The sequence below is a fragment of the Cnephaeus nilssonii genome (genome assembly GCF_951640355.1).
Source record: "Cnephaeus nilssonii genome assembly, chromosome: 13".
NCBI classification, from domain to species: Eukaryota; Metazoa; Chordata; class Mammalia; order Chiroptera; family Vespertilionidae; genus Cnephaeus; species Cnephaeus nilssonii.
Genome location: NC_137084.1, coordinates 68,215,102 through 68,235,533, shown reverse-complemented (window position 1 = coordinate 68,235,533; position 20,432 = coordinate 68,215,102). Strand labels below are relative to the sequence as shown.

Below are 20,432 nucleotides of genomic sequence, written 5' to 3'. Positions count from 1 at the left end.
GGGATGCACCACAGAACATCTCTGCTTTTCTCTAACTGGGGTTCTGTATCCCACAGATTGTCTTTGGTGTGGGAGTCACTCGGAACTGGATTTTCAAAATAAGCCATCATGCCCCCCCCCCTTTGTTAATGGACAATGGCATTTATTTGTACAATTGCCCAGGGACCACATTCTAATGAGACAACCTGCCAGTGGGGTCTTTGAGGAACTTTAGTAACCCATTGCACTCTGAATCTTCTGTTATCTTTGAGGTGTCATTTTTGGCACTGATATTTCCCCTTAAATTACATTAAAAAGTTTCTGCAGATCCATAAAACATACTGATTCTCCTGTTCAGTTTTTCTTAGTTATGAAGTATGTGTGTCCTTTAGCAAAGAGAATTCATAGGATACAATGTAGATTAGGGCACATCAGACAAACTTCATTTTATGCCATGTGATTTTAAAGCACTCTCCTTACTGTGGCCTGCAAAGACCCACTACACCGGAACGCTTCATTGTCATTAAAGTAGGAAGGAGTCAGGAGACTATGGCTTCATAAATATATAATTTTGACTTTTCCCTAAAGCACAGGATGTCCAAAAATTAGGTCACTCCAAAAAACAATAGAGGCCCAAACTTATTTTTGATCAATGGTTGCCACAATTTAGCTAGACATTGTCTCTCCGGTGGAATAAACCTACGGTTATTAGAGTGGGTTAGTAGAATGGGCATTCTGTGATCCAATAAGAACAAGCGCGCTGCAAAGGAAATACAGAGAGCAGGACTGCACGGTGGGCATGAGGTAGCAGACCACAGAACATCCAGAGGCAGAGGCACTTGGAAGAGGGACATATTGTCAGGTGTGGGCCAGCGTTACACACATCTCCCATGTGAAGGAAGACCTTGCTGGGAGCTCATTGGTCAGGACTGTACACCTCTTACTGCGTGTGAATGAAGAAACTGACATCTGAAGCAGTCATCTGTCTCATGTAAGTTTGATTGGTGTGAATTCCTTTGCCAATTAAGTTCCCAGAGTAATTTCCACCAAGCGGAGCGCCTAGCTAAATGCCTCACAGACACTTGGACTTTGCAGTGCATGAATCAAGGCCCACAGGCTATACACACGCTCTCCCTCTTATCTTCTTACCACCTTCCTTTATTCCCTTAACACATTTTCCTCCTGACCCCATGCATATTCCCTCCATCTCCTGGGGGCCCAATGCTCTCATTTTCCACTTGGTTGCCCAAAGCCCCTAAAGAATCTCCATCACACCCCCTGAGACAGTGTCCCTAAGCTCTCCCTCAGCGAGGTAGGAGTCCAGAAAATCAAATGGAGACATTAGTTAACACTTAGAAGTGAATAATTGATCTTCCTCCTTCTCCAGGTCTTCTAGAGTGTTTTCTGGTTAAGCAAACACTCTCCTAATGTATAGAACACCCACTGCAATGCTTGGATAGAGAGATTTCCTTTACCTCACACCCCTCAGCACCCTTCTGGGAGAGCATCCCTACACGGGAACCTTGTGGTCCTCAGCTGCTGGGCTGCACTGTCCTGGTCCCCTGCCCTACTCCTGCCCTCCTGCCCTCTTTTTCACCCCCTGATCTTTACTTTGCTCCATATTTGCTCTCCAGTGGATTGGGAGCAACATTTACTGTGAGGGAGAGAGCTTCTCTTTAAGTCCACTGAGTCCTGGTTCGCAGCATCCTAGGCAGAGCCATCTGTCATCCAGCATTACGCACACCGGGACAGCAGGTCCCTGCATCAGAAAGAAGAGCTCTAGCCCTCTCTATAGACGTGGGGATCTTCATCAGGGTCTCAAAGTCATTGAGAATGCCTCTAGATTGGTTGTATAAAATGTATAATAATTACAGTCATCTGTTTACCATCTGTTACCAAGCGGCACACACAATAATGGCTGCGTAAATCGTAAGTATTCCCCCACAACACTTGAACTTTTGCTTGAGTATGATGCCGAGTGGTAGGCATGCTCACCTCTCTTCATTCACAGTCGTCTTCTCACATATCACGTTTATCTCTTCACAACCCGAGTACCTGTTGGTTCTCAGGTACAGCTCAGGAACCAGTGATGTCTACATTCTTCTTAAAGCATTCACACCCTTTTACTGCATTTAACAAAATTAACTTATAGAGAAGGAAACATACACCGGCCCATACTCTAGCTAGAACCCATTTCAGTTGTCTAGTCTAATGGGGATGGTGACAGGGAGTGGTTCTAATAATTCCACAGGGTAAATGATTTTTAAGAATTCTATTTAGCTTTACAGTGTGTTTCTATATTACATATACTTCAATTTGGTTCTTTCATTGTTCTAGGGATTTACAACACTTTCTTCAAAAGTGAAACCAAACTATAAAATTATGTCAGGGAAATTAATTATATTTCCCTATCCCATTTCCCATCTCAGTACTCTCCATTTCCTACTTCATTCCAGAGACTAGCTGCATCTTTTCATAATAATGAGCAATGCCTGCATAAGAAGGGAAAAATGCACCTTCTCCCTCACTCTCCTTACTTGAATCTGCTGTGTTCTCACTCACAGCTTTCCTGGGGAGACCAGAAAAAATTAGTAAATTCGGGTTCAAGACACCATCTGTTTCAGATCCTTTAAGATTAAGCAGAGATGCCCTGGCTAGTGTGGCTCGGTTGGTTGGCATTGTCCCTTGCACTGAAAGGTTGCTGGTTTGATTCCCAGTCAGGGCACATGGTGGCTTGTGAGCACAATCCCTGGTAGGGGGCATGCAGGAGGCAGCCGATCCATGAATCATGTTGAGCTCTGACATCAATGTTTCTCTCTCGCCGTCTCCCTTCCTCTCTCTCTAAAGTCATCTATAATAATAGATGCTAATTAGACCAGACGTCCTTCCAAATGTCCTTCCAGACGGCCTTCCGGATAAAGCTGGGGCTGCAAGGGAAGCCCAGGTCCCAGGTACCAGAGGGAAGCCGGTGCTGGCAGCCGGGGGAAGGAAGGCCTAATCTTGCACTAATTTCGTGCATTGGGTCTCTAGTTAATAAGAATAATAAAAATATTAAGCAGAGATGGTGATGTCAAGTTCATGCCACTTAAGAAAGCTTACTAGCCCTGGCCGGTGAGCTAAGTGGTTAGAGTGTTGGCCCACGCACTGAAGGGTCACAGGTTTGATTCCCAGTCAAGGGCATGTACCTGGGTTGCAGGGTTCACTCTCCACCTCTGGTCAGGGCACATTTGGGAGACAACCAGTTGATGTGTCTCTCTCACATTGTTCTCTCTCTCTCTCTCTCTCTCTCTCTCTCTCTCTCGCTCTCGCTCTGTCTCTCCCTCCTTCCCTTCTTCCTCCCTTCCCTCTCTCCCTCCCACTCTCTCTGAAAAGCAATGGAAAAATATCCTCTGGTGAGGATTAACAAAGAAATAAATGAAATAAAATAAAAATAAATGAATACAATAAAAAAAGAAAGCTTACTAGATGACAAAATAAAAAAGAAGTTGCAAGCAAAATGTGCCTCTGCAAAATTTGCAATATAGACAAAATAAATCACTGGAAACAGACATTAATCAGAGTAGTAGTTGAATGTATTTGTGTGTCTCTTATAATGTTATACAAACCCTAAAAATGAGAGAAGAAAACCACATCTTTGCCTTATTTGTTTAATAAATGCTAATTGAGCGTTATGACTTGCTACAGCTTATTTAATAACACAATATGATGCTACTCTAGTACTGAAGTACTAGAAGTACACTATAAGAAATTCCATGCCGAAACCGGTTTGGCTCAGTGGATAGAGCGTCAGCCTGCGGACTCAAGGGTCCCAGGTTCGGTTCCGGTCAAGGGCATGTACCTTGGTTGCGGGCACATCCCCAGTAGGGGGTGTGCAAGAGGCAGCTGATCGATGTTTCTCTCTCATCGATGTTTCTAACTCTCTATCCCTCTCTCTTCCTCTCTGTAAAAAATCAATAAAATATATTAAATAAAAAAAAAGAAATTCCACAAAGAGAAAAGAGTTACTAATCCCAATAGTGAAAGATGCATGTACTTACATACATACATAATACATATAAAAGTATTACTAGTAGCTTTATGACCAACTATTCAATATGTAAATCTAAATAATACACGCATAAAGAGTAAAACATTAGTTATATACTTAAAGAACTAAAATAAAACAGAAACATATTCATAGATACAGGGAATAAACTGACGGTTGCTTGGGGGTGGGGTGAGGAAGAATGGAAGAAAAAGGGGAAGGAGACTAGGAGATACAAACTTCCACTTATAAAATAAATAAGCCACAGGGGTATAATGTACAGCCTAGGGAAAATAATCAGTAATATTGTAATAACTTTGCATGGTGACAGGTGGTTACTAGACTTATTGGAGTGATCATATCATAAAGTATATAAATGTTGAATCACTGTGTTGTACACCTGACACTAATATAATATTGTATGCCAACTATGCTTTAATAAAACTTAAATTAAAAAAATAATTCAAATAACAATAGATGTCCTAGGTTTAAGTCACTTTCCATTAGTGATTCTACCAACCACACGCCACATTCTTTCTTTAAGTTATATTATTGGGTTCGGTAGCAAGTCTCCTCTCTATTCAAAGCAACAGGACACTGTCCCTCTTATACACCATATTCAATAACTATTGGATCTAGAGAGCTTACATGCAAAATCTTCCACTCCAGCTAAAGAGTGATTCTCTCACTAGATTCGCCAAGGAGAGGACTCCTGAGTGGCTCTCAGCACCTGGCTTAGTGCCCAGCATGGTGTAGCTGCTCAGGAAATCGTTGTTGCATTGGACTAAAATCATACTACCAAGGTGAATAACTATCTAGCCCCTCATTCTGTGGGTGACCACTCCTCTTCACCACATTTAGCATTTCACAATAGCAATGCTCTCTGTAAATGTTGAGAGTAGGGACATTGAATTTAATGATAATACATTTTAAATAAATAATTTGGTAACTTTAAATGCCTCTAAAAAGAAAAATTACTGAAGATTTGAAGTAGTACAGAAAATTTTTCATATATTCATTCTGTATCTACATGTATTATAATGTTAAGAAGTCTTATAAATAAAAGTTATTCAATGTTTGGTATTATCTACCATGTGATTAAAACAAATATGAAAAATAGATCAGGAAGTTGAATACCCCAAAATCAGACTAAATAGTGAGAAAATCTTCTATAATTGTCTATAAATTATGATACCATGCTATCTTTGATATTTGATATAGAAGTGCCCTCTAATCATAACTATAATAAGATGTCTGGGTTTGCAATATGCAATATCATTGTCAGTACGTTACAAGCCAAGAGGAAACAACTGTAAAAAAAATTTTTAAGTTCCAAAAGGGAAAAAATGTGGACAAAACAAAAAATACCTAAGAATTAGCTCTTTTGCATTAGGAAAATTGTTAGATGTCCCTACTAATCTTCTCTCTAACCAGATATCTTGAATGGAATAATATAAAAGTTTAATGCTTAATAAATTAATTTGGTCATAAATAAAAAGTCCCTCAACTATGTTATTTCTTAACCTTGGTAGGCTTTTATCATGGTAATCTTTAGATATGTTTTTGTATGACATACATTACATAATAAAAATGTTCAAGTAAAAGGTGAACTTTTCAAGCATTGACTGATGGCATTTTTCTTATTTAAATAATAAATTATTACATGCTCCTGGCCCATGGCAGCCTCTGAAAGAAAAATTAAAACTTTGAATATGCTTTATGAAAAGAGACAGACTTACCATAAATCATTAAATAACATCTATCTAATCATCTTCCTGGTTATTTTCATATGGACCAAACATTCACTCTGGGCCCAGTAACTACTTATTTCTTCCATCTTTTTGGAACTTGATATTTCCCACAAGGTTTGGTAACAGTGTTCCAAAGTAAAAATGAAAAAAAGAACTTTGCATTGGTAGAGGTTAGAGCTGTAGTCAAATTTGGAGGGAATAAACCCCCTTTTCCTTGTACTGAAAGTCTTTTCATATTCATGTCTCAGTTCAGTCTCCTACTTTTTGGGGGGGGCGGAATATAATGCTCTGCAATGTCATGTGCATACAAAAGACTGCTAAAATTCAGTTAAAACAGTTAATTTGAAACTTTAAAGAGAAATGTATTCTATTCCCATTATTCTGCATGCTGAGTGACTTTAAGAAGGTCAATGACAAGCGAAAGGGTTTCTGAGCTCAGTGACCCAGAGATCTGGAAATTATATATGAAGAACTAGAGAAACTACAGATAGGGAGCCTCAAAAAAAAAAAAAAAGCCTAGGGTGGGGAGTGGGCATAACTTCTTCAGATTTAGCACTGGGCCTGGTCAGAGCAGATAATCAGTATATGTTTGTTGAATGCATGAATGAATGAATGAATGAAGCAATGAATGACCAAACAAACCCCTGGTGGAGAAGCAGGAGTGTGGAAGTGGGGAAGAGTTATCCCATGTTACTCACTCATAGAGCAGTTGATGACAGAAAGCAGGATTTACTTATCTTTGCATTCCTGGTACTCGATACCATGCCTGGTACATAGTTGGTGCTCAATTAATACCTAATTGACTGTTGACTCCATCAATGATCATTATATGTAAAGCAATCGAATAGTAGGACAGGTCGCCTGATAAATAGCGAGCATCCATTTCCTCACCACTTGTCTATGGGGGGCCAGCAGCCCAGCAAGCAATGGAGGGAGCCTGGGGCTGGATGACCACCAGCAGGGACATTGGCAAAAGACTTAGTCCCTCAGTACTGAAAAGATCCCTCCCAACATCTAAACGTCAGGACCCTGTGCTATACGTTTAAGCAAGTGAACCTGTTAAAGCCTGTTGGAAGTCCACAATATTTTTCAGCCTTGTGTTAAGACCCTAAAATTATTAGCAGGACACCCTAGAGGTGACAGTGCCTCAGGGAGAGAGAAGAGTTCCCAGTCTGAGAAGCACAAACTGTAATTAGCATAATTAATAGATCACCCTCCCTTCTGGCCAGTCTCTTCTTAGGGTTCTGGTGTCCTGTGTTTACAGAATACTCCCTAGTCCAGCGGTCGCCAACCGGTGGTCCGTGAGGTCCGAAAGGTTGGCGACTGCTGCTCTGGTCAGTCTGCTGCACTGCCTTAGTCTCCTCACACACCTGACAGTGAAACACACAGCACACCACACTTCCACATGCATACACACGCGTGTGTTGGCATGTCCTATAGGCAGTATCTTTCCAACGTTAGTCCCTACGAAGTAGTGGGCTGACGTTGAAGGTTTGAAAGCCTGTGCTATAAAAGATCGGGAGGAAGGGCTACAGCCTCAGACACATCCCAGTTTGATTCACAATCCTGCCATGTCTATGCTCAGTAACCTTGGGCATGTTGCTTGCCCCTCTGTGCTCGTTCCCTCATTTGTGAGATGGTGAGACTATACAAGACAGTGTCTGGCATCCAATCAACACTCAATAAATGACAATTTTTAAAAAAGTCTCCTGTGAGGAACATCCAACTCTCTGGGGTCTCACGGCAGACCTGGTGGCTCCTGGCCTCGTGGCAACCCAGGTGTAGAAGCGAGTCGCAGGACATGCCTAGAAAGGATTTTCCCTGGTGCCCACAAGCCTGGTGTTGGGCTGTTGAATATGTGGGTTGGGGTCTGCAATTATAGAAACAGCAGAAACTAAAATCCTTTAATACTGGGCTAAAAAAACGGGGACTTCTTTCTCAAAATAGGGCCCAGGCCTGAGGAAACCCACTTGTCTGAAGCTGCTGGCCAGCAACAGCACGGGGACCTCCATCCCAGCACCAGGTGCCAACACTCAAGCCCCCAGAACGCTGTCATAGCTCAGGCAGCAGCTTCCTGGCAAAAGGACAGGAATGATGAGAGAGAAACATTGATTCATCAAGGTCCCTACAGACTCGGTGACTTCCAAGGAGCTCATCTCTCGCCCAGCGCTGCCTGCCTTCTCCGCAGGGCAACCAACATCAGCATCAACTTCAGTGATGTTGCCAAGGGAACCTGTGGCCTCCTGCCGTCCCTGTCCATCTCCACATGGAAGGAAAGGAGGAAGGAGACTGAGCCTATAGAAGTGAGACAGCAGTCCAGGCGGCATGGCTCCGTGGTTGAGCGTCGACCTGTGAATCAGGAGGTCACGGTTTGATTCCTAGTCAGGGCATATGCCCAGGTTTCAGCCTCCATCCCCAGTGGGGGGCCTGCAAGAGGAAACTAATCAATGATTCCCTCTCATCATTGGTGTTTCTCTCTCTCTCGCCTTCTCCCTTCCTCTCTGAAACCAGTAAAAATATATTATATATACACTAAACAAAAAGAAGTGAGACAGCACCTCAGTACAGGGGGAAATAGACATACACAGGGAGCCAGGGAGGAAAAAAAAATCAATGCAGGCAAGAAATGGAGGAAAGCAGCCACAGGAAGAAAGACAAAAAGATATTCAGGGGGGAAAATAAACAAACAGGCCAAACGACAAAGAGGGAGATTTTTACAAGCAAACCAAAAAAATAAGTATGAAACAAAAAGGCAGATGACAAAAGAAAAAAGAAATAATGGCAAAGCTATGAGGATGAGACCGTCCCTAATTCCCAGCTGTCTGCCGTTCCTGCAGAAGGAGCAGTGCCCGGCAGGGCAGGGCAGGGCAGGGCAGGACTGGAGATGGGAACTGGGGCTCTCAACTCTTCTCCCCTGCTCCTGAGTCTGGTCTCCAGCCTGACTTCCGGCAGGGACACAGCAGGGGCCTGCGGAGAAAGAGGCTGCAGAAGCGGTTACAGATTGCAGCTGTCCTGCCCTCCGGTGCCCAGTGCCACCTCAGGTGTTCCCAGTCCTGACCCCCTCCCCAGAGACAAGGTTTGTGCTGCCAAACAATGCCTACCCATCACAGACTCTGGTGTCTTGTCACTCAGAGCGCCCCGGTTCCCCCATTGCCTTATGCTCCACCCAGCACAGACACATTTGAGGGCATCCAGATGCTTTTCTCGTGCCCTTTGGGGCTCAATGCCACTTTTGCATTTCAGAGAACTCAGGGGACACAGCAGAGACCCAGGCCCCTCGCCTGGCCTGGCCTCATGGGACTCCCACCTGCTTCTGTCTTCCAGTGCCTCCCCTCCCCACGGGGGCTACGAGAGGGCTGGCCCTGGCACTCTCTCCCTCCCTGAACCACATCTGCCTTCAAGCTTCCAAGTCACACGGAAGAGGCACCGGAAGTGCTTGGAGAAGATGACCCAACACAGTCCCAGGTCATTTGTGAGGGGCTCAGGCCTGGACCACCTCCTTCCCACCTCTCACCCCAAAGCATGAAGCTTGAGTACATCATGTCCTTTCAGCTAACATGAGCAGGAGCCAAGCGTATTCTCATTCCTAAACACAAGCTCCTGCAGCAAACCAGCAGGGATGCTCTGGGAGGAAAAGGGGGAGGAGGGGGGACTTCACCCTGAAGAAACCACCAGCCTCAGAAAATCTCCAGGCTGCCAGGCCATGGGCAGCCCAGCACATTAACGGGGGGCAAAGGGTCTTAATGGGCAGGCATTCTGGGGTGAAACCCCAGGGTTTGGGGCCCAGACAGAGAGCAGGCAAAAGGGCAGGGAAGCCTGCACGTGGCCAGGTGGGGTGGAAAGGAGATGAGGTGCAGAGCTAAGGCCTCTGCGGGATCTCTGGCCTGCAAGCTGGGCCCAGAGTGACTCCTTGCTATGCCACACCTGCTGGCTGTCATGTTGACTCCCCGAAATGTAAGATTTTTCCCTTAAAATACAGATTTGGGCTGTGGGGATCCGCCTGGCCGGCCAGCCTGGCTCAGGTGCTCAGGAAGGACAGCCTAAATCACCCAGGGCTCCTGGAGCTGCCTTTGAGGCAGAAATACAGAGCATCTTTGAGCACTCCTGCTCTGTCTGGGAGAAGGTGGGCAAAATGCTCAAAATAGAGTAAAAGCAAGGGTCAGGACCCAAAGGGGTCTCATTCCCTGTTTCTCTGGACTCCCTGTGGGGTGCCTGTGTGCAGGATTTCTGCAGAAGATAGTCCATTTTGTTAAGCCTTTGAATATTCAAATTGAAAGTACCGCGCAATCATTGATTGTCAAATCATGGGTTTCTAGAGGTTTTAAATACTTGGCATGAGGGGGAAAAAACTCAAACCTATACCCGAAGGTATAAAACATTAATTCTGTTTGTCTTCTGCTCCAGGAACCTGGATGCAGCTGGATGCTTTGTGAAACTTTAAAAATGTTGCATCTCTGCTTCTCTCCTTGCACAGGAGCCCTCCTAGGCGCTGAGTCCCTGCAGCTGCTGCATCCAGCCACAGACCCAGCTCCTGCTGACCAGCATGTCGGGTAACTCAGCTGCTTCTCCGGGGTAGGGTCACGCGGGCCAGGGGCATTTTGGTCTGGGTGTATTTCCACAGCTTTTCCTGCACAGAACAGAGAGGCACAAAGTCAGAGCATAAAAGGGTGTGCCGGGGATCCGGAGAGGGCACGGGCCACACTGTGGCCGCTCCCACACGGCGCCTGCTCCCCAGAGCAGAGGCCCAGGTGCCCAGTTAGCTGCTGCGGACGGCTGCGTACCCCGGCCCGGCCCCCGACCCGCCCTTCCATTTTGCCACAGTGGTGACCCGGGACTTCGCGGCCCGGATTCTGCGCGCCCAAAAGCGGCGGCGGGGGGAGCTAGAGGCTCGCGGTGAGCCCGGGACGCGAGCAGGGCGTGCGGGGCTCCCAGAGCTGAACTGCGGCGGTCCCAGGGCGACCCCGAGCCGCGCCCGCCGCCCGCGGAGCCGCGAACCCGGCGAGGAAATCGCGGGAGAGACTGGACGCGGAGAGGACGCGGCCCCCACGTCCTGCGGGCGGGGCGCGGGATTCCCTGCGTCTGGGCGACAAACAGCGCAACCCCCTTTCCGGGGGAGACCCCTAGCTCCCTGGGCCTGGCCTGGGGGGCTCCCTGCTGTCCAGTTGCGGTCTTAGCAATGACCAGGCGAGGCGCTGGCGGCCTGGCACTGTCGCCAGGCGCCCAGGCTGGCCGCGCGGCCGCCCGAAAGCGCGGGGCCCGGCCCCACCCCGGCGACTCGCGGGCGCTCACTCCAAAGTGGAGGTCAGAGTCAGTCGGAGTCGCGCCGGGCTCCTGCGGCCACTCCCGACCGGGGACGTTCGCCCAGCCCGGCCTGCCCGGCCCGACCTACTCACTGCGGCTCGGCGGGGCCGGGGCGGGGGCCGCGGCTGGCCGCTCCCGGCGCGCTGGGCTCCCTCCCGCCGACCCGCCGGCGCGCTCGGCTGGCCCCGCCACCCGGGTCTGTCCGCCCGGCCCGCCGCCCCGAGGGCGGCCCCTTCCGGAGCGCGGCCTCCCAGCCCAGCGCGCGATCCCTGGGATCCCAGTGCGCGATCCCTGGGATCCCCGCACCGCTTTCCCGGAACTCGCGCTGCGCGGACTTGACTTGGAGCCTCCGCGCGCGCAGCGGAGAAATGCCTGCCCCAGAAAGGGAGGGGGTGGGGAGAGCCGGGAGGAAGCGGGGCGCAGGAGCGGGACTTGGGGAGGGAGGAGGAGAAGATGGAGAGCAGGAAAGGCGGAGGAAGGGGGCGAGGGAGGGGAAGCGTAAGAAAATGATCGGTGGAAGGGAGGGACGGAGTTCCCAGGGCCTGAGCCCTTTACTGGGGTCAGACTGGCAGGTCGCTCGCTGGCCCCAGGACAAGGCTAGCCCAACCTCACAGCCGGCCCCGCTGGCTTCCAGACCAAGGGCACCTAGAGGTCGGAGCCTCCCCAGAAGCCACACCTGGCCTGGTGGAGAAGGAAGGGACTCAAGATTGCACACCAGTGGGAGCATCAGAGTGGGGTGGGCTAGGTTGGCCGCCACAGGTCACAGAGCATCCCTGCACCAGCGCCAGGTCCCTTTCTGGTCCATAATACCCTCTCCCAGGCCAGCGGGCTGGGCCCAGGTATCCCCAATTTAGCCAAGATGGTGAGCTCCCCTGGCCTGGTCTCCACATTCCTGAACAGAAAATCCTGCGTGCTATTGGTCTAGGGATAGGACCCAATCTGAGGTGGGTGGCCGCACACATTTCCATATGTTCCTGCCTCTCTTCCTTCACCCCTTCGAGTTTGAGAACTTTTGAGTTTCTTTCCCACTTGTCTTTCAGCATTCTCTTAGTGTTCTCCAAACCTAAAAACCTGGCCTCAGGTGCCATGGTCTATAAAGAGGACCTCCAGACCCCAGCCTGACACCCACCCTCACACTTGACCACTGACTGGGTTGTCTTTTCCCCAGAAAAACCAAAGGTGTATCAAGGTGTCCGGGTGAAGATCACGGTGAAGGAGCTGCTGCAGCAGAGAAGGGCTCACCAGGCAGCCTCAGGGGGAACCGTAAGCATAAACCCTTCACTTACCCCCAACTCTTGTTAGACCTCATTCAACCTGCATCTGGGAAAGTGTAGAGGCCACCCCAGAGCCCAGGCACCACCCCCAGACCTGCCTTCCTCAGCTGGTCTCATAACTTTGGTGCCCAGCTTCATCCTAGTTCACCACAGAAAGCCACAAAGAACAGCTGTGGTATGTCGTGGGGCTCAGGATTTGGGGAGCCCATCCCTCACTGATCCTAAGTGAGTAGGAAGGGCTTGCTGATCCTGTGTAGGGAGAGGAGTAGCCAGCAGGTAAGTAGGTTGTTACTCTGTTAGGAAGACAGTGGATGTGCCCTCCCATACGCAAAGAACATCTCTCCCAGAAGTGTAGGAAGCGCTTCAAGGATAGAATCTCTGTGGAACAGACCACCTCCCTCCTAATTCTTCTGGAACCCAGCCTCTGAGCTAATTTATCTGTAAATCAACGGTCACTAAAAGTTTCCAACAGAAAGGGGCCATGTCCCCTCAGAGGAGACAGCTTGGAATGTAGAACCACCTCCTTTAAGACGTAATGAAGCCTTATGCAGTTCCAGATTATCGCGAGATTAATCTGGACAGTCAGAGTCCCCTGCCACTTATATACATTCTAAGCAGATAGTACTGCCGGGAGCTCTCAGGGCAGTGGCAAAACCAAAGGAAGGAGGTCGGGTTATCCTCCAAGAGAGGGAAATTCCTCACTGAGAGCCTTTGATTGTACAATTGCTTGTGGGTTGGTTTAGATGTGTGTGTAGGACCTGACAGCTGGCACCCATATTGCCAGGATCAGCATTGCTGCGGTCTCCAGCTTATTGGCATCTGCCCCACAACAGGTGTTGTGCCTGGTACTATCTGTGTGCCATGCACAACTTCATGAAATGGGCCTTTGTGGGAAGAGGCAAATAATGTAGGGGTGGTGAGCACAGATTCTAGAGCCAGTGGACTGGGTTCAGAGCTCAGCGCCTCTGGTGTGTATCCTCTGAGCAAGTTATTCCACCTCTCTTGACTCAGTTTTCTCATCTTTAAACTGGAGATAATAAAATGTTGTGAGGTTCAATGAGTTATTGCATGTAAAGCACTTAGAGGAGTGCTTTTCATGTAATAAGTGCTCAGTTAATGTTAGCTCTCATTATTATTTGTGAAAAGCAGCTGCAGTAAAATTACAACCAAGGCTTCAAAGCCAGCTTTCCAGTAATGTTGATCCCCACCCTTTGCTCAGAGTTTAGAGGTTCAGGTGTGAGCTTGCTGTGATATGGCACGTAGAGCACACATTTTAAATGTGCTGGTGAAGTTAGTTACCTCCATATGCAGAATTTCAGCTAACACAATAAAGCCTCCTTCCACTTGTAGAGGGCTTTACGGTAGTTCTTTTAAAGTGTTGTTTGCACCCTCATTTCATTTAGTTCTTACAATAACCAGGGCAGGTAAGCAGATCAGGGATTTGTATGCCTCTATCACAGCTGAAGTTTCAAGTCTTGCAGTCACTGATGACAAAGCTAAAAATAGAACCAAGGTCTTATTCTTACACACACACACACACACACACACACACACACACACACACAACACTTCCCACCTATTAGTTCCCTAAATTCATCTTTATGCAGATCCAGCTGTGCTGAGCAGGAGTCTGGTAACCTCAACCACCAACCCCTTCAATTCAGAAATAATTATAAAATTAATAAAACCAGGATCAAGGGAACTGCTTCTGGAGAGAAAAAAAATCATCAAGACGTTCATAACAAAATGTAATCTTTCATTACGAAGCTTTGGTACATGGTAGAATTCTGCTTCAGCTGCACCTGGAGAAGTCCCACCGGGCGTGGCGATTTTATTGCTGTTGGCCTCTGGCAGGTTGGTTTGGCCACTGCTCCCCTGTTAGCTAGCTGCAGGAAGGAAAGCAAGGGTTAAGCATTTCGCTTGTGTATCTAACCAGGATCTGTTCCCTGGAGATGTTTGACTTATCTAAGTTTTTCTCAATCCCCCTACCTCACCTCCCCCCAATAAATAATAAAGCAGTACTTCCAAACTAGTGCCTTGCAGAGTGTATCCGCCCATGCCCTCATAGGCAGGAGTAGCACCACACAGATTATTTAATTACGAGAGCCAGACCTACAGTCCCTCCGTGGGAGCCATTAGAAGGATCTGGGATTCCAGGAAAGCTGTGAAGGTATGCTCAGGAGGCAAGGGGGGCGGATATCAGGGGATAATGTGTGCCTGCTTCTTGGTGTAGACTTCTGGCTCCACAGAGATGATCTCCAAGTTGTTCAGTGGTTAAAGGATACCTCTAGGAAGCTTTAAGCCAAGGAGAGAGTTAATTTTATAAAATATACAAAGCAGGAAGAAATGTATCTTAAATTGTCATAGAATCAGTAGTATCCACAATTTGAAATTGTAAGAAGGCAATTGTGAATGGAAGTTATAGACTGAGATAAATATCAGGGTCTCAGATAGTGCCAGGAGAAATGTGTGCGTGCAATATTTGTAAATTTGACTTTAAAAAAAAACTTATTTCGGCCAGGCCAGATCAATTTGCAAACAGTCCAGCGAGCGCATGCGTGCCCCCCCCCCCCCCACACACACACACACACACCTTTTACCTTTAGGATAAAGGGGAACTTGAGCTAGTACTTATCAAAATATATAATTTACCCTTTTTTAACCATTAATTTCTTAACAGCCTTGATGTGTTTTTTAAATTGTAGATTGTGGATTTTTGCGCTGTTTGAAATCTAAGAGAGGGTTGCCTTTCTTTGTACTCTTGGAGCAAAGTAGAAAGTGAACTCATGACTAGAAAGATAATATCAAGTAGGATATTGTAAACATACCTGAGGGAGATAAGGTGGGGAGGCAGAAAAACAGGCCATTGGGGCAAGGGGGGCAGGAATGGGGTTAATGAGAGCCCCACGATGAAGCAGTTTTTAAACCCACTCCTTTCAAGTCCTTTAGCTCACGCTGCAGCCAAATATTTGCATGAAAAGCTGGTGAAGGATTCCAGCTTCCTGGTTCATGACATTACAGCATGGATCACTTTCAAAATTAACACCACCTCCTGTTTCAGCCCCGGCTGGCTGGCGGTGCTCTCCCAGTGGCTCTGTGTGTGGGAGTAAGCACACCCTGGAACCCGAGAGAGAGGGGCGGTGAATCACAGAGCAACGCTGGTCCCTTTAAACCTTAAAGCCAGCGCCTGAAACCTAAAGAAATAATAATAACAAATCCTAAATTACTCGGTTAGTAAAATTATCAATTCAACTAGAAGATACAGGCTGCTTTACTTTCAATAATTAAAAGGAACAATCTCATAAACTTCGAGTATTTATAATAGTGAAAAAAGCAACTTGTATAAAAATGAGTAAAAAAAACATACAAAGAGTTGAAATATTTCCTGACCATTAACTAGAATATAGGTAGGCTCCAACTCAATGACTACAGCTTTAAGAAAAAAATATTTTATATAATTTTTAGTATTTCATAGCTGGTAAGATCATGTGAATATTTTGAACTATCCAGGATTAATAAAGTTAGAAATTGTGTCCTTTGGGGAAAACAAATCCCTAAGGCTAAGGAGCCAGATATTATATGAAAATTTTGAAGGAAATGATTGACTAAATCATAAAAGTTGGGATTAAATTAATTTCATATTGAATGGTTTAATTGAAAGGCACTTTACTGAGTTTTCTTGAATTGTTACATTTCTTGTATATCAAAATCATATACATTAAATTTTGATCAAAATGAATAGCCTTTACATTTTAAGTGGGAGAATCTGATATTAGAAAAAAATCCCCAAGCAAACCTAAAAATTAAAACTAATATATATATATATATATATATATATATATATATATATATATATTTGATTGGTTGTCTTTTAACTTTTTTAGAAGAAAGAATCTAGCTTACCTTAGAGCAGAACGCACATAGTTCACATCAAAATGTCTTAGCTTTCCCTGTGTAGACCTCTCATTTCACTTTGCTTTATGGTTGTATTCTTGCTTTGGCAGCTGTCCGGAGGGAGCAGTGTCCACCTTTCAGATCCAGTCACACCACCTTCTGCAGGTCAGTACAGCAGCATTACAATTCCCTCAAACACGCTTTCAAAAGTGCATCTGGAAAGTCTTTCAATGCTTGATTCAGGGGTTAAGATAGGCACCACCATTTAATTGCAATCCAGCCAATCAGGAGGTGAAAAAGGCATAGTGACTCCAGATGGAAGCCCCGCAAGCAAACAAGTGCAAATGTTTTCTTCTTTCTGAACTGTCTCTTCTTTCCTATCTACTCTAGCCTGAGTTTGTTCTTCTCGTTCATTCCAGTTCCCCATCTCCAAGTAACTAAACTACACGAAAAGATCAGGATTGTTTTTAGAAACCTGTCTTTTGTCTCGTGCCATTAGATGGACTACAGAACACTCTGAGGTCCTAGAATCTAGCCGACAGGGGCTTCCCTCCCCTTCTGTCTTCCCAGAAAGCAGTTCAAACAGCTGAAAGTTTTCTCAGCCCAAAACGAATAATGCTATTATATAAACACTCCTACCTACGCCACTCAACGGCTAAGAGTTTAAAGAGTTCATATACAAGGAAACCTGCTTATGGTAGCTCACCACTGAATTTGCCACTTTCACTTAACCTCAAAGGAACCTTAAGACTTCAAAGAATCCCTCTGATGGACACACTCTAAACCTCTCTTCTTTGAGCGTTTTTTAGATTAAAAACCACAAATTGGGCCTATTAATCCTAAAATGGAAAAGGAGTCACGGTTTCAGAATTATTCTTGTTTGGTATTTAACAACTTATTTTAATTCCATTATCATGTTAACACTAAGAAAATATTTTTGCTTTGTGTAATTTAAAGCAAGTAATACTAATTTGTCCTATATGTTCCTGGTTTCTGCTTTTATAACTCGCTTGGTATTTACATCACGCCTCGGAATTTAAGTAACTTAGTAAGTGTGAAAAGTTTAGGAATGTATTAACCCTAAATCAAGAGAATTATTTCCCATGACACCAGAAGTTTTCCCAACAACTCCAGCTGTTTCAGAGATGTGTGCTTGAACTGCAGGTAGAGGCTGAATGTGGATGCTTTTATGGTCCAAGAAAGTGCAGGCGTGAGCCATTATTCTCTGTGGCAGTTAGACACAGGTTGGATCACCATCCTTTTATTTTAGCTCTAGCCACATTCACAGCCAATGTTCATATTATTAACCAATTCATTTCAATGAAACTTGAATTAGCTAAGGCAACTAAAAAAACCAAATTGCCTGACTGTTGACCTTTCTGGAACTTCATAAGCCCCCTTTTCCCCTAGGCATAGCAAATATTCAAAACGTAGACTAGAACTTCATTCAAATGCATAACTACAAACTTTAAACAGAAAAATCTTTTTTCCTTTCTCTGCTAGTGTATTTTGAGCCTGAATCAATGTCTTCCACACCTAATTATTTTCAACCACGAGAATTTTCCAGTTGTGTTTCTTGTGAAGAAAACCCAAGCTTCCTCGACCAGATCTTGGATTCCTACCTTCAGACAGAGACACATCTGGACCCTTTGCTCAATTCCTCGCAAAGTACTCCACACTGCTTCCCGGACAGCTTCCAGGCTGCCCCTTTCTGCTTCAACCAGAGCCTGGTAATTAGCTCAGTTCTTAGCAAAACCTGTTTATTGCGTATTATATGGTTATAATGCTTTGTAAGAATGTTTGCATTGTCTCCTGAGAAAGCATACAAACACTGTCAACAAGGAAATCATCCAGGGAGCAAGCAAAGAGCCATTCACAATTCATTGGAAGTAGAAATAACCACGCATTTCCCAAGCTACTATGGGGCACTATACATGTAATGTTTTTCAACTCCACAATTATGACATCTCCTAATTGGAAATCATTAATTTAAAAAATGGCCCTTGGATTTGGGGGTTCTTGAAAATGGAATTAAGGCCACATCTACACAGTACCAAACTGTCATTTTGATAAGTGCATTTTGTTTTATTTTGACATTGAATTGACTCTACTAACTGGTTCTTTTGGTCTGGTTTTGGCACAAGAACCATTTGAGTCTGAGATGGTTAGGAAAAATGAAGCTCTCATACTTGAAAAATTTGGATGGTCCATTCTGGATAAACCTCAAACATTTTAAAATAGATTATTTAAAATGCAGTAAGGTTTACTTTAGTAGGATACCAGTTGTTTTAGAAGTTGCATAGATACTCACAGATTTTTTTTTTAACCTTAAAAAGGACCATGTTTTGATGTAAATCATTTTTTATTTCAGTTTGTCAAACATCTGTGTAGGTATCAGACTAAATTTTAAGGGGATAGGGAATTAACTCCACAGAATATGCATACAGGGCCCCCAGTCACCCAGTTCCTGCCCAGCTTCCAACTTAGGCTTTCTCAGTAACAACTGTAGACCCGCTTAAGAGAAAAGTACCTTTCTCATCAAGGGACAAAACTTTAGTGAATATAAGAGTAGTTTCACATCTTGGAGTCTCTCAGACACTGGATCATTGAAGGCCCCAGTTCTACCTGAGTGTGCTCACAGCCAAGGGTGTGGAGAACCGTCCAAGGTGCCACCTGCAGCTTACATTGTGCCCAGAGCTTAGATTGTGGCCCACAGCAGGGTTTGATGAGCAGGTGACTTGAAGCACAATGGGATTATGTGGTTTAAGGACAAAACATCCTCTAAAGTACGGTTACAACAAAGGAAGCCAGTGAAGCAAGGCAATTTATTGTTGGGAAAGAAGTAGGTAAATATAGAATGTGGTGTCATGAAATCACGCAGTCAGCAAATAAAATTACTTCTACAGGCTTGGGTTGGGTTGGGTGTTTTGTTTCTTTACCCCTAATGTTCTTACTCTGAGTTATTAAATCCACTCTTTTCAGTCCTTTTAATCCTGTCTAAGTTATCAAGCTCTTTATTCCTTGGTTTTTATTTTCCCAGACCCCAGGGTCACCTTCAGATTCCTCAACTCTCTCTGGCTCCTTAGACTTCGGTTACTCGCCGGCTCATCTACCTTCCTATACACCAGAGAATTACAATTCTACCCCTTCTCTGGACACCAGAAACTGTGGCTATCCCTCAGAAGACTACTCCTACCCTCACTTGCCCTCCCACGCCCAATACGACTGCTTCTTCCCAGCCTCGACCTCAGGCTGCTACTGTGTGTCCTGCGAGGCTGAACACTTGGCCACCATCAGAGCATCTGAGTACTTTTCCTGTCCCAGCACAGACTGTATGACCCTGGATCCCTCAGCAGCAGCAGGCAGTGATTTCTACATGCAGGAAACAAACTGTGACATCTGCTACAGCTCATAGAGTTTCATTAACCGGGAACCTGGCATGCATATGTCTGTTTTTCTGCCGCGCCAAACGAGAACTTATAATAGGCAACCTGTTAACAAAACATCACAGGTGCAGTTTACAGGTCACCATTTTGCATTTTCCGGCGCGGACAGGCATTGAGATGAAGTCCTCAGACCTGGTCATGGCACCACTCCTACTCTGTATGCTTCCAGTGAAAAGTTTTGTAGGGAACATTTAACGGTTTTACTTTTCTGTATCATGAACAAATCCTAATTTTTTTTTTACTAATAAATAATTTTGTATTATTAAATGTTGGCTTATTTTTTTAAATTTGAATAATAGTTCCCATTGTTTCGAATAATATCACTTCTGGAAATCACTAATTACTCTTCAGTAGTCTAATCTTACTTACTCGTGAATTTAAAATGATTTTAATGTGGTGAGGTGCCTTGATTTCCACCCATGGGGACAAAGAGTAGACACAGCTGTGATGGTGGAAAAGTGAAAATCCACCTCCCCTTTAATTGAGGGCATATGTACATCAGAGAGAGACATTTATGAATCATTCGCTTTTTTGTATGTAACATTAGGCAATGAAATATGAATATAACCAAAAAGCACATCTTCCCTACAGCAATGTTAACCTGAAGATAATTCTTTTTATTTCCAAAGTATTGTTTTGTAAACTTTCTGGGCAAATACTTTTTTTTAATAGATTCTTTTTTTAATATATATATTTTTTTTATTTCAGAGAGGAAGGGAGAGGGAGAGAGAGATAGAAACATCAATGATGAGAGAGAATCATT

General features: G+C 45.1%; 1 protein-coding gene across 3 annotated transcripts; it reads left to right on the top strand.

The window, feature by feature from the left end:
* Nucleotides 1-11,585: 11,585 nt before the first annotated feature.
* Nucleotides 11,586-19,901, top strand: POU2AF3 (POU class 2 homeobox associating factor 3). 3 transcript variants are annotated; one of them, XM_079788845.1, is made up of 5 exons: nt 11,586-11,999; nt 12,224-12,318; nt 16,334-16,388; nt 17,727-17,953; nt 19,264-19,901. In XM_079788845.1, the coding sequence occupies exons 4-5, from the start codon at nt 17,747-17,749 to the stop codon at nt 19,636-19,638; spliced, it is 582 nt and encodes a 193-aa protein (XP_079644971.1). In that variant the 5' UTR covers nt 11,586-11,999; nt 12,224-12,318; nt 16,334-16,388; nt 17,727-17,746; the 3' UTR covers nt 19,639-19,901. The 3 variants fall into 3 exon arrangements, with proteins under 3 accessions (XP_079644971.1, XP_079644970.1, XP_079644969.1); XM_079788844.1 differs by having other exon boundaries at nt 11,586-12,318; XM_079788843.1 differs by lacking the exons at nt 11,586-11,999; nt 12,224-12,318 and adding an exon at nt 13,984-14,183.
* Nucleotides 19,902-20,432: the final 531 nt, after the last annotated feature.

Coding starts and splice junctions, on each gene's coding strand:
- POU2AF3 (XM_079788843.1), top strand. CDS start 14,106: ATGGTAGAATTCTGCTTCAGCTGCACCTGGAGAAGTCCCACCGGGCGT. Junction 14,184..16,333: donor TTGCTGTTGGCCTCTGGCAG/GTTGGTTTGGCC, acceptor TTGCTTTGGCAG/CTGTCCGGAGGGAGCAGTGT. Junction 16,389..17,726: donor AGTCACACCACCTTCTGCAG/GTCAGTACAGCA, acceptor TTTCTCTGCTAG/TGTATTTTGAGCCTGAATCA.